Consider the following 14358-nt stretch of genomic DNA (forward strand, 5'->3'; position numbering starts at 1 on the left):
AAACAAAGTCGCTCATCTTTTCCTCTTTTGTGCAACGACCTTTTGGCACTTGTGAAGGCGTTTTTGTGAGGTTGGGACTGGAGGAGCCAACTAGGGGGTGGCGTGTGATTTCCAGGTTTCTCAGTGATTGCTCAAGAAATTAAAACATTTTTGTAAAATAACTCAGGTCCTGAATTGTATGGATTCAAACATTCTGTTTCTGTCCTTGAAAATCAGTTAGCCGCCTCAGTTACGCAAGATGTTCCTTGCTGGCCTCTCTCATCAGCCATGACCTTAACCCATGTTTTTGTTTTGTTTTTCTCTTTTTCCTACTCAGCTACCAGTAGGGAATATAAAAGCACCATTTTAGGGCAAATGGAAATTAAAACAGAGTTTAATCTAGAATATAAACTTTTTCTTTTAAAGAATACATTTTGCATCTGTAGCAGTGAATGAAGTCATGATACTCTCCTTCCTAAATACCAGCCAGAAAGAAACAGCAAACATTTGGTGCTGTAATTCTTCAGAATTAATTTATAACTCCTTGAGGTACACCTTCTCTAAGCTTCATATTGCAGGTGACACTTTTCTTTCATTACTGTTGTGGGTTTTTTGTCTTTCCCTTTGCAAATACAAACACACAAACAAACAAGAACTGACAAGGAAGCATAAATATTTAGTAAAGACCCATAGAAAGTTTAGGATCAGAAGGAGGAAAGGACGCAGCAGGACCAGGATGCACCACAAGTCCTTTAAGAAAACACCTGTTTCAAATTACGAATTTCTTTCTTAATTAGACATACACAATTCTTGAGTTTAAACATAACACTCCCAATTCCGTCAACCACCCACGGCAATTCTCCAGGTGTTCACGATTATGTAATATCCTAAAAAATCATCTGGATTGTGTCAGTTCTCAAAGTACTGCCTGAGCTTTTTTTTTTAAATCCTCCACAGACATTACTTTATCATCTAGTGTAGCAATTACACCACTTAGCAAAAGTAAATAAATAAGAGATAGTAAATAAAGTTTCCTCAGTTTCTGATTTTTGTTTCCCCAAAGGCTAAAAGTGTGTTTTTTGCTTTAAGTAGTAAAAGGTAGGCATTATGGACTCAGTAAAGTGTCATTGGCTAGACTTCTCTGATTTTACAGTATTTAGGATAGGCAAAATGCTGTTTACTTTGGTATTACCAGAGAAAAGAGGACACGCTTCCCTAGTGGCTAAGCTGGTAAAGAATCCGCCTGCAATGGGGGAGACCTTGGTTTGATCCCTGGGTTGGAAAGATCCCCTGGAGAAGGGAAAGGCTACCCACTCCAGTATTTTGACATGGAGAACTCCATGGACTATATAGCTCATGGGGTCACAAAGAGTCGGACATGACTGAGCGACTTTCACACTCACACCACAAAAGTAAAGAAAATGGGGAGATAACAGCCTTTTCATTCTTTTAGCAACAGTGTTGGATTGCTCTCTAAAATAAAATTTGGAAAACAAAAAAATTCTTTAGATATCCATGTAAATTTTCATCTTTAAATGAGTCATGCTTCCCACAATTTACTTTTGAAAGTTGCCTGACATATTTTTAGATGCTTAACAACTTCAAAGCCCCTAGATTTGGATAATTAAAAAATCTTGCAGGACGGAAAGAACATGATTTGAAAGAGACTCCTTTGAGAACCCAAAGGGGAGCTTCAGTGCAAGCAGAATGAAAATTGCCTTTATTATGCAGTTATTTTAATTAAAAATGCATGCATAACAGGAAAAGGAAAGCAATTCTAGACACCACACCATGTAGTTGGGCTGGTTATTTGAAATTTGGAAGCTTTTTATTTGTCCTCTGAAATTTTTAAGCTTGTATGGAGTCCTAAGTGTCTAATTCTTACTTTGATATGAGTACCCTCTATAATAATTCCAGATCTTTTCCACCTAGTAGCATATTAAAGTCAGAGCTACCTGTGTTGTCCTCACAGCTAGTAGGGAGTTATTCTTCTGATTCTTAGTGTCTTGCTTTGTGTCTCACTGCCTTCCTGTCCAGCCCCAGGTTGCCTACACAGGGAACCAGTATTCAACAGCAGCTATGTAGAATAAAGCATATCATTACTTTTACTGATTAGTGGCAGCACATTTTTATTTCCTCCAAATGAAAATAGTTTCCATTGTAAAAAAGTACTCATTGCAGAAAACTCAGACTATCAGAAAAGAAAGCAGATAATAAAATATACCCGCAATTCCACCCTTTGGAGATGACCTTTAATCGCATTTTGGTGCATGTACATCTGGGCACTTACAGGCATACGCAGCATGACTGGGTATGAGTGAAGTCGCTCAGTCGTGTCCAACTCTTTGTGACCCCATGGACTGTAGCCTACCAGGCTCCTCCGTCCATGGGATTCTCCAGGCAAGAATACTGGAGTGGGTTGCCATTTCCTTCTCCAGGAGATCTTCCCAATCCAGGGATCGAACCCGGGTCTCCCGCATTGCAGGCAGATGCTTTAACCTCTGAGCCACAGGGAAGCCCATGACTGGGTATAGTTTTACTTAAATAAACCCATTTCAGTGCATCTTTTCATTTGATTTGTTTAACTATAATTGCTGTTCTATACCCTGATTTTCTGATTAAATAATATTTCATTTGTCTGTAATGGTGAATAAAGATCTGTATTACTTTTTAACAGTTGCATAATAATATTCTCTTGTATGGCTGTACCATCATTTATCCGAGAGGAATATCAACCACTTCAGATATGCTGATGATACCACTCTAATGACAGAAAGTGAAGAGGAACTAAAGAGCCTCTTGGTGAAAGTGAAAGAGGAGAGTGAAAAGGCTGGCTTAAAACTCAACATTCAAAAAACTAAGATCATGGCATCCAGTTCTATCATTTCATGGCAAATAGATGGGGAAAAAGTGGAAACAGTGACAGATTTTATTTTCTTGGGCTCCAAAATCACTGCTGACAGTGACTGCTGCCATGAAATTAAAAGACGCTTGCTTCTTGGAAGAAAAACTGACAAACCTAGACAGCATATTAAAAAGCAGAGACATTACTTTGCTGACAAAGGTTCATATAGTCAAAGCTGTGGTTTTTCCAGTAGTCATGTATGTATGTGAGAGTTGCCCATAAAGAAGGCTGAGCACCAAAGAATTGATGCTTTCAAGTTGTGGTGCTGGAGAAGACTCTTGAGAGTCCCTTGGACAACAGAGAGATCAAACCAATCAATCCTAAAGGAAACCAACCCTGAATATTCATTGGAAGGACTGATGCTGAAGCTGAAGTTTCAGTGCTTTGGCCTCCTGAGAGCCAACTCATTGGAAAACACCCTGATGCTGGGAAAGATTGAAGGCAGGAGGAGAAGGGGGTGACAGAAGGTGAGACGATAGTATGGCATCATCTACTCAATTGGACATGAGTTTGAGCAAACTCTGGGAGATGGTGAAAGACAGGGAAGTCTGGCATGCTGCAGTCTATGGGGTGGCAAAGAGTCAGACATGACTTAGCGACAAGAACCCTGTTAACCTATCATCCAGATTGTTGCTGTTTTTTTGCTACCATAATAAACATTGCAAGATAGATGTGTGCAGACATTTTGTATTCTTGTTGTCTCCTTAGATTAAAATCTTTGAAGTATAGTTTTTAAATTCTTAATCCATTTGGAATACATTTCTGTACTGGAGTGGGTAGCCATCCCCTTCTCCAAGGGATCTTCCCAACCCAGGAATCAAATCCAGGTCTCCCACATTGCAGGTGGATTCTTTACCAGCTGAGCCACAAGGGAAGCCCAAGAATACTAGAGTGGGTAGCCTATCCCTTCTCCAGCAGATCTTCCCAACCCAGGAATTGAACCAGGGTCTCCTGCATTGCAGATGGATTCTTTACCAATTGAGCTATCAGGGAATCCCTTTCTGTATATAGTGGGGGCTTACTCTCTTTTTGCTGAGAAATAAAATACTGCCTGCCATATCTGTAAACAGAGGATGTCACAGTCATCAGAATTGTGGCTATCTCTGCTGGTGAGCTGGTGAACCCTGAGGAAACTCAAGAAGTAAAGAATATATGCCATCTAGCAGCCATCAGGGGGCTTCCCAGGTGGTTCAGTGGTAAAGAACCCACCTGCCAATGCAGGAGATGCATGTTGGATACCTGGATTGGGAAGATCACCTGGAGAAGGAAATGACAACCCACTCCAGTATTATTGCTTGGGAAATCCCATGGATAGAGGAGTCTGATGGGCTACAGTCCATGCGATCACAAGAGTACACGATTTAATGACTAAACCACTACCACCACCAGCAGTCATCAGACTGCAGCCCCTCCCTATGGTGAACCCTGAGGAAACTCAGGGTATGAAAACATAGGACACTGGCCCCAAATAGCTGAGGTGCATATCGAAGGAATGATTTCAGTGAACTTAGACTCTTGCATCTTCCCATACACAGAAAAGCACTAAATTCCTTAACTTGAAATATCTACTTTTCTTTGATTAACGGTTATCTTTTGTTCCTCCTATCTGCCCTTTGTTGCATAGCTCCTATAACTAGCTCCCCCTTTGCTGCCTCAGAGCAGTTCTCTTAGGGTTCCTTGAGATGCTGCTTCCCAGGCTGGAAGTCCTAAAAATGTCTGCCAAATAAAACATAACTCTCAACTTTTAGCTTGTGAATATTTTTTTAGTTGATATTTCATATAGTCAGTCTCTTGTTCCAACAATACGATTTATTGGAAAATGCATCCCTTGGGCCCCTGATTTGAAATTGCTGTGATTATATGCTAATTTCTCCTACAGATGAGTCTCCTTTATTCCTGGGTCAGTGTTGCCTTGTTGCCATTATGATCACAAGTTCCCAAGCAGGGGTTTTAGACTTAAAATCTAATCAGAGTTCTCCAGAGAAATAGAACCGATTGGATACACAAAGATCATGTAAGAGGAGATTTATTATAGGAATTGGCTTACATGATTAAGAAAGGTGGGCAAATCTCACAGTCTGCCATCTACAAGCTTGCCCTGGTCCAAGGGACTGACTGCTGATGTAAGTCCCAGAATTCAAAGACTGAGAACCTGGAGTTTTGATGTCTGAGGGCCGGAGAAGATAGGCGTCTCAGCTGAATAAGAGAGAGCATGAATTCACCCTCCCTCCACCTTTTTGTTCTGTTTGAGCCCTCAAAGCATTGGATGTACTCACCCACACTGGTGATGGTGGATCATGTATCATCAGTCTGCTGAGTCAAAGGCTAATGTCATCCAGAAGCACGTTCACAGACACTCCCGGACATAATGTTTTACCTACTATCTGAGCATCCCTTAGCCCAGTCAAGTTGACAACATAAAATTCACCACCACAGTCTAGATCCTCTAGTTTCTGTAGCCATCTGCCTGTCACCTGCTGAGATAAAGGTCACTGCCAAGGCAGTCCTGTACACAGTATATACCCCAATGACATTGTTCTGCAGGATGACACATGAAGAGTCCTCATGTCACCCAGCTTAATTTCCACTGTAGTAAGTGCTCTACAAATACTTGTTTTCAAGATCCAGCACTCAATAAAATTTACTCCAGAAGAGCTGGGGTATTATAAGGCTCTGCAGTGTAAGATTTCAACAGCATGACAGTAGCAGGTCTTAAATTGCCCTTAATTGGGGGTATGAAGAGATAAAATAAATAATGGCCTGTTTTCCCAGCCTGGATTCTGAACCATTTCAGATGAAAGAGTAAGAAAGCAGACAAAAACAGACCTTTATTTCCAATAAAGATGATCCTGTCAAGTGAGGCTTATGCCTGCAGGCAGCTGGGCTTCCGAATACCACACCTGAAACTGAGGCAAACCCTGTTCCCATCTCACTGGATGTGCTGGAGCTGGCCCTTCTCATAGAGGCAAAGAGCGAAAGAGGACCCTGGCCTTCTGTGGGCAGGCTGATTCCCAAAGAGGAAGGGGAGAGGCAGGGTTCAGTATCGGAGAACAGTTTAAGTTGACCAATCAGATCAAGTTGTTCCCTTCCAACCATGGAGGGGTGGGCGAGCTGCAGCAAGGATTGAGGAGTGTTAAGTCCATGGGGTCGCAAAGAGTCGGACACCACTGAGCGACTGAGTGACTGAACTGAATTGAATATTAATGGAGTACCCTCCGTGGGGAGGGAGATACATCACAAAGGGCAGTGGAGGTTTTCCCTAACACTTTGTGGAAGGTCCTGCCCTGCTGATGGAGCAGGGATTGCGTGATAAAGGAGGCCAAGATCATGGCTGAACTAAACATGCGTTAAGTGCTGTACTTGGTTTTATTCTGTGGCCCCGTCTTGTCTCTCTAGGCTTCTCTCTTGCCATTCCTGTTCCTTGAACGAGAGATGATCTCCCTTACTTCTTGATCTTCACGTATGCCTGGAACACACTCCTGGCCTGCCTTCACTGTCATCTTTTTTGTCTGGCTTACTCCCATCCCTCCTTAGGCTTCACTTCCTCTGAGAAGCTTTATCTGGCACCCAAGTGTGAGCTAAATCCTTCCTGTGCTCCTCACAGTAAATCCTTCTAATGAATATTCAGGACTGATTTCCTTTAGGATTGACTGGTTTGATCTCCTTGCAGTCCAAGGGACTGTCAAGAGTCTTCAACACCACAGTTCAAAAGCATAAATTCTTCGGCACTCAGCCTTCTTTATGGCCCAGCTCTCACATCCATACATGACTACTGGAAAAACCATAGCTTTGACTCTACAGATCGTTGTTGGTAAAGTGATATCTCTGCTTTTTAATACGCCATCTAAGTTTGTCATAGCTTTTCTTCCAAGGAGCAAGTGTCTTTTAATTTCATGGCTGCAGTGACCATCTACAGTAATTTTAGAGCCCAAGAAAATAGTCTGTCACTGTTTCCATTGTTTCCCCGTCTATTTGCCATGAAGTGATGGGACCAGATGCCATGATCTTCGTTTTTTGAATGTTGAGTTAAAAGCCAACTTTTCCACTCCTCTTTCACTGTCATCATGAGGCTCTTTAGTTCCTCTTTGCTTTCTTCCATAAGGGTGGTGTCATCTGCATATCTGAGGTTATTGGTATTTCTCCCGGCAACCTTGGTTCCAGCTTGTGCTTCATCTAGCCCGACATTTCACATGGTGTACTCTGTGTATAAGTTAAATAAGCAAGGTGACAATATACAGCCTTGACGTACTCCTTTCCCAATTTGCAACCAGTCCATTGTTCCATGCCTGGTTCTGACTGTTGCTTCTTGATGTGCAAACAGATTTCTCAGGAGGCAGGTCAGGTGGTCTGGTATTCCTATCTCTTGAAGAATTTTCCACAGTTTGTTGTGATCCACACAGTCAAAGGTTTTAGCATAATCAATGAAGCAGAAGCAAAAAGAATTCTCTTGCTTTTTTATTTATCCAACAGATGTTGGCAATTTGATCTCTTGCTTCCTCTGCCTTTTCTAAATCCAGCTTGAACATCTGGAAGTTCTTGGTTTATGTACTGTTGAAGATTAGGTCAACTTTTTATGCCTTAGGATAAAGCAAAAACATACACTACAAAAAAAACCTGGCCTAGATATGTATAATGGGTTCTTTTGTGGAGGAGGAAATAATTTTTGTGTAAAATAGTGGTGTCTGATGTATATGCTGAGACCTTTATAAATATTTTTCTTCTCTTACCTCTTGGGTGTATTTTTTGTTTTTCTTCTTAAAATGTAGTATTTCTACTCTGTTTCTTCTTGTAGTTTTAGAGAGTTGTGATTTGTTGGTAAAAAATATTATCTGTTTTTAAGTACTGGTTCGAATTGCTTTATTTTGTGGACTGGGTCTTTGAGCAAAAATTAGATCTGGCTTACATAATTACAAGAGATGTTGGGATTTTAATTGCAGACTACATTTTCGGTTTTGTTTGTTTAAATAATGGTTAAAGAGAATTTTGAAATAAAATTTCCAAGATTAAAAGGATAAACACATTAAACTTTAAAAGAAGCATTGGCATAGCTATAATATGAAAACTTTGTCCAGTAATGCAAATGATCAGCATTGTCATCATAAGCCAGAAGCAGGGAGCCACACGTGGTTTGCAGATAAACATGGTTTGGCGGATACTTTTCAGAACTGTTGAGGCTCACTGGTATTTCTTGTTGGCATTACAGGTGAATTTCATAAGTGTGTACAAAATAAGCAAAATGTAAAGTTGAATCTAAATAGAGTTGTACAGAGAGGGCCCCCACCTCAACATACACATGATGTTTTAAGCTTTTAATATTAAATCGTATATTTCAAATGTTACCATGTCCTTGGGGTAGTTTAAAATTCTTTCTAAGTAGTTGGTGTCTTTTTCATCTTTGTTAGGATAATCACAGTAGTTTTTTAAAAAAGAATTTTAGAGATGCTTGATTTTTTCCTTTTAGTGAAATCATGAACTAAGAAGGGCTTGATTTTCTTGTGCAGTTTAAAATTGGTGCCACCTCATTTTGCCCAGAGATACCATGATTGCAGAGGCTCCCAGAAAGGTTTTGCTCTCCACACAAAATGCCTACCATAGATGGCTGCTGATGTCCAGATTTATTTATCAAGATCAGTGTTATCAAGTGAAACTTTCTATAAAGATGGAAATGCCATATCATCTGCACTGTCCTACTGTGGTGGCCACTAGTAGGGCTGTTGTGAGGACCTGAATCTTACATTTTGTTTAATTTTAATTACTTTAAACTTAGCCACTTGTGGCTAGTGGCTCCCTTGACGGACAATTCAGAATTTCAGCATGGACAGCGCTTTTAGATTTAATACGGACATGCCTCTGGAAAAGCCAATTTGAATTTCTGTGAAATCATTTGACATATCTTGCCAGCATTTATTGAAAAATTTTGTGGGCGTGCGTGTCTGGTCCTCTGGATTTCTCCAGTGAGCTTGTAGAGGAAGGTGTGGAGGTCTGATATCTGTCCTCCCACACACCTCTGTCAGCGTGGTCTCGGTAACAGGGTTCCTGCTGTCTCAATAGGAGCTTCTTCTCTTCACCCTGAGCTCTGGAGCCCCTCTCACCCAGCCAGGGGCTCTGCTTGCTCAGGGCTGCTTCTGCCTGGAGGAAGGGGCTCCCACATGAAATTCTCTCAAAGGTTTTGCCTGACCTAGCAGGGCCCTGTCAACTGAGGTTCATCCCCTCAGCTCATCTGGCAAGTTTTCCTTAACACATTTTTAATGTAAAAAGTGAACAACCCTTCACAGCTCTCCAACACCTGTTTTTTCTTCTGTTCCCCGCCCCCCACCCCGTCCAAAGGTATCTTACCTCCTGGAAGGGGGCAACATGGCCCACGAAGACTTCTGCGGACACGCTGGTCAGTTGAATCCAGGAGACCTGCAGGTATGACCAAGATGAAGAATGGCCAGTGGTTCCAGTCTTTGGCTGTTGCTGATGACCCCACCCACGTCTGGTACCTTCTCGCGTTCCTGCTCTGTCTGTTACGTCCTGGACTTCTCCCTTCCTGTGGCTTCTTGCACTCCACCTGGAAACTTGTGCAGGGCTCTTGTGTTCTTTTATTCTTCCCTAAACACCCCCACAGTCATTTTTTAGCTCTCATCTAAGTCTTTTTCTTATGTTTCTCAAAAGAGTAATCACGAGTCACTATCTCAGCTTCCTTCTCTTCCACCCTATCCTCCATTCATTGAAGTCAGGGTTGGCCTCTCAGCACTGCCTCCACACCTTTCCTGAAGCTGTTCAGGTCCCGGTCACTCACAGAGTCCCAGTTGCCACATTCACTGCTCCAGTTTCTGTCCTCATCATTCTAGATCTTTCTGCTGTCTTTGAGACAGTTTTCTATCATCCAGTTCATTTACAGGGTAGGTATTATTGTCACTTAAGAATATGACCCAAACCCTGCCACCATCCTAGTCCTGTTGGACACATGTTACAGTTAAAATTCCCAGGGAGTGCTTGGGTCATTTTTGCCCGTTTTTATAAGCCTGGACTCTGTATCAGGTACTTCTGGGATTATTTACATATTTTGTGGGATGACAGCTGCAAATATTTGAATTGTGGCATTTCAGTGAACATGAGATTGAAAGTGAAAGTCATTCAGTCCTGTCCGACTCTTTGTGACCCCATTGACTATAAAGTGCATGGACTTCTCCAGGCCACAATACTGGAGTGGATAGCTTTTTCTCTTTTCCAGCGGATCTTCCCTACCCAGGAATCAAACCGGGGTCTCCTGCATTGCAGGAGGATTCTTTACCAACTGAGCTATCAGGGAATTAGATGTGAGAGTTGGACTATAAAGAAAGCTGAGCACCAAAGAATTGAGGCTTTTGAACTGTGGTGTTGGAGAAGACTCTTGACAGTCCCTTGGACTCCAAGGAGATCAAACCAGTCCATCCTAAAGGAGATCAGTCCTGAATATTCATTGGAAGGACTGATGCTGAAGCTGAAACTCCAATACTTTGGCCACCTGATGGGAAGAACTGGCTCATTTGAAAAGACCCTGATGCTGGGAAAGATTGAAGGCAGGAGGAGAAGGGGATAACAGAGGATGAGGTGGTTGGATGGGCATCACTGATGCAATGGACATGAGTTTGAGTAGGCTCCGGGAGTTGGTGATAAACAGGGAAGCCTGGCGTGCTGCAGTCCATGTGGTCACAAAGAGTCGGACACAACTGAACGACTGTACTGAACTGAACTGAGATTGAAAGGCAGGAAAGCAAAAGGGCAAAGAGTCATGGCCCAAAGTTAACAGTAACGTCTCACCAGAGCAGAAAGTAAAGTGTGGCTCTGACTGGTTGTGACCCCAAGTGGGTTCTTCCACCCTCCATGCAGGAGTTCTAATGTGCCTTGGCATGGCTCCCAGCAGGATTGAGCCTCAGGTGCCCACAGCTGCAACCTGCTCATTAACTCCCTTTTTGGCTTTCTCCCTTGTCTGGCTTGCTCTTCCTTTCTTTCTGCAACACTTTCCAGATGAACTCCCTGCACTGGAGACCTGTCTCAGGATCGTCTGTGGGAGAAGCCAAGCTGAGACAGACAGGAGACCTACCTGTTTTCTAGCTCTTCATCCCCAGATCCTAAGCTTGGCATCTGGGGCTGGCCCCTCACATGCTCCTACTAACTAGGAAGGAAATGAGTGCTTGCAAAATCTGCACAGCAGTGGAGGCAGTAACTTTCTCCAGGTAGTGAGGACTCTGTTAACAGGGTCGAGCCAACTGACTCAAGTCAGCTGTCTGGGGTGTGGTGGAGTCTGTGGCCTCCACATGTACCATGCGCCCGTCCTCCATCCTGCCCTGGGCACGGCCCTCTGCCCAGGGAAGGGCCTCTGCCAAGGTGGTGCTCCCTCCTGCAGCGTGGCCCACACTTGAGGGTTTGTTGATGTGAAGATAGAAGAGCCTCCATCTGGGACAATTCTAAAGTTTCATCCAATTCCAGAGCTCCCTGCTAGATCAGCTGAAGCCTCCACTGTAGCTGCATTGGTGATTGGCTTCTTTTCATGCCCCTTCCTGCTTTTCTCACTGATTAAGATGCATCTCCTGAGAGCCCTCCCCAGTTTACCCTCTGCATGCAACTTCCCATCTCAGAGGGCAACCTGAGACTCAGAGATGCTAAAGAGGGGGTTCTTCCACTTCTGTGAATGCCCGAGCTGATGCTTTGATCTCACACTCGGAGGCATGGGACATGTTTGCAAAACCAGAAAGGGCCCCAGCAGTTGTCACTGGCATTTTGTTATTCTTCATGGTGCCTGGGGACTTGGAAAGCAGCACTTGTAAGGTGCCTGGCTTAGTTACTGGGGTGTAATTGTCCCACCTGCCAGCTCATTACAGGCCAGGTCACACTTCCTTCTTGTCACTCTGGTATTTGCAGTGGATGACCGCGGGCCAGGGCATCGTGCACGCTGAGATGCCTTGCTCAGAGGAGCCAGTCCACGGCCTACAACTGTGGGTCAATTTGAGGAGCTCACAGAAGATGGTGAAGCCTCGGTACCAGGAACTGAAAAGTGACGAAATCCCTAAACCCAGTCAAGATGGCGTGACCGTTGCTGTTATTTCTGGAGAAGCCCTGGGAATCAAGGTAAGCCATGCCATGGTGTGTTTATGAAAGCTGAGGTGCGCGGTGACACGAGACTGGACCACTCTGGGTCTGCAACTCTCACAGAGTTTTTCACAGTTCCCGTCTCGTGGGATGGACTTGCTTCAGAGGTGTCAGAATAAGTGCACTCTAAGGGAACCTGGAAGTTTTTCACCATGTGCTAACCGTTAGAGTTAGGAAAATTATAGGAAAGCAAGCTCATGTAAAAAATTCAGTAAAAAGGCAGTTTTCAAGATTCATCTTAATATGTGTGCAGATTGGGTCTGTTTCCTTTCATTTATAGTATAGTCTTAGATTAGAACAGTGCGTTTCAGAAACAAAATCCAAAACTTACTCTGCTCCCTGAAGATATATTTAAATTATTTGTGCTCAGCTTAGTAAGGACCATATATTGCTACATCATAGAAAGGATATTTTTAAATTGACTTGAACATTTATTTAATCCATTTATGTCTTATTGTCGTTGTTCAGTCCCTCAGTTGTGTCCGGCTCTTTGTGACGCCACAGACTGCAGCACGCCAGGCTTCCCTGTCCTTCAGCATCTCCCAGAATTTGCTCAAACTCATGTCCATTGAGTTGGTGATGCCATCCAATTCATCTCATCCTCTGTCATCCCCTTCTCCTCCTGTGAAGCCCTTTATGTCTTATACATTCTTCTTAACTGAGACTTTATCTTTTGCTTCTGGGTCCCACCTTTTAATCGATTAAGATCAATTTCAGCTAAATTTCATGGACAGATGTCCGTACGGAAGGGGTATGGTCAGGACTGTGTAAGTCGCGTACCTGCTTCCCGGGAGCCTGGGTTCCTAGATACTGAGCTGGGTCATGTGGTCTCTTAGGTGAGGTTCCACAGAGGCAGACCCAGAGGTGAGCACTCCTCTGGCAGTGGCTTTAAAGGGAGTGTCCCTTGGGGAACAGAAACAGGAACCCGGACAGGAAAGGGAAGGTAGCCAAGCAACGGTGTCATCTCAGGCAGAGTCCCAAAGAGAACTCGGACTCGGGAGGATCAGTCTGCCCCACCCCGGGCAAGGGAGCCGGGCTTTCGTGCTCCCTTCCCCAAGTTATTACTTATGGCCATTGGTTTGGGGTGGGTGGCACAGAAATGGTTAAAAAGGATGGAAAGGGGGATCTGGGAGGGGCTGAGACCTCCAGTTCCCCGCTTGCTACCTGTTGTCTATTTTTGGTTGTCTGTTAACCTGTTCAGTGGCATCAACATATGGGGACCCACTTTGCAATTCTTTGTGCAACCAGCCCTTAAAGCTATTTTAAATGCTAATTTACATAAATTTAAATTTTGTTTATACGCACCCATAGGGATGGTAGCTGGGCAGTGGGATGCATCTCGTGGTTAGCAAGTTGGTCATGATTATTGGTGAGGACTTACTGGTTTTTATATTTCCTGCACTGCAACTGCAGTTCTTTCCTGTCCTGTGTCCTTGCCTTCTTTCCAGTGCAAATAGAAGTGATTGAGGAAAAGTGTATCAAACTTCACTCCCTATTAAGCATTGATAACTGATTATTGTCTGTGCCCTGGCAGGCCTCTGGCTTCACTTTGCAGTTGAAAAAGTTGCCCTTCATTGTGTTTCTGTGACCCATTCATACGTTGCCAAGCATTGGGCAGCACCCTTCTCAACTGTGCATCCCGGGTTTCCTTCTCTTCAGCTCTACAGAGAGATCTTTACAGGTACAAGGCAGAGGGCATGGAGGGTCTAAGAGAGCTGAACTGGTGCAGAGGAGAGGCCCTTTGCTCCATTTCCCATGGCAGTTTTCATTCTGTGTTTTCAGGACTCCAGGGATGGGCCTTCTGGGGATCCTGAGGCCGATGGTAAAGGTCAAAGGATTTCCCTCTCTGTTTCAACCAAAGCACAAGGCTTTGCCCAGTCCCGTGTATTGGAATTGTCTTTAAGATTTCTCTTACCAAAAAAGTGGAGCTATCTGCAGCTGAAAAGAGAAGTTAGACAACTGATTTAATGGATAATCAAAGCTAGCAACATCATGAATCCTTAGTGTTTACAACTGCTTCTCATTTACAGAAAATATAATGCAGTTTTAATGTCAGAGCTGGTTCCAGTTACAGGCAGAAGGACATTTTAACGCTCTTCCAAGCAGCAGACCACCTGGTCTTGCAATCCCAACCAAGAATTAGAGACCAGAAGTAATGTTTTAACTTAGTGAAATAATGTCTTGGTAGCTGCTGGCCTCTCTTTTTCCCTTTGTCAAGTAAAATCTCTGAAGTGAATTACATTCTCCTAAATAAGTGATCAGTCTTTATTATGAGAACATTTGAATAAAGGAGTCTTGAAAGCCTGGGCAGCATTCATTTGGACTCTGAGAGGCAGTGTGGTGCTATGGTTAGTGGC

At 43.4% G+C, this 14358-nt stretch overlaps 1 protein-coding gene across 2 annotated transcripts in view; it reads left to right on the plus strand.

The window, feature by feature from the left end:
• PIR (pirin) overlaps window positions 1-14358 on the plus strand; it is a 103823-nt gene that overhangs the window by 25625 nt on the left and 63840 nt on the right. For both annotated transcript variants that reach the window (XM_043896536.1, XM_043896535.1), the window contains 2 exons: window positions 9212-9295; window positions 11774-11980. In XM_043896536.1, coding sequence (XP_043752471.1) covers window positions 9212-9295; window positions 11774-11980 — 291 coding nt within the window. The remainder of the gene's footprint in view (window positions 1-9211; window positions 9296-11773; window positions 11981-14358) is intronic.

Source organism: Cervus elaphus, chromosome X, assembly GCF_910594005.1.
Source record: "Cervus elaphus chromosome X, mCerEla1.1, whole genome shotgun sequence".
Taxonomy (NCBI): Eukaryota; Metazoa; Chordata; class Mammalia; order Artiodactyla; family Cervidae; genus Cervus; species Cervus elaphus.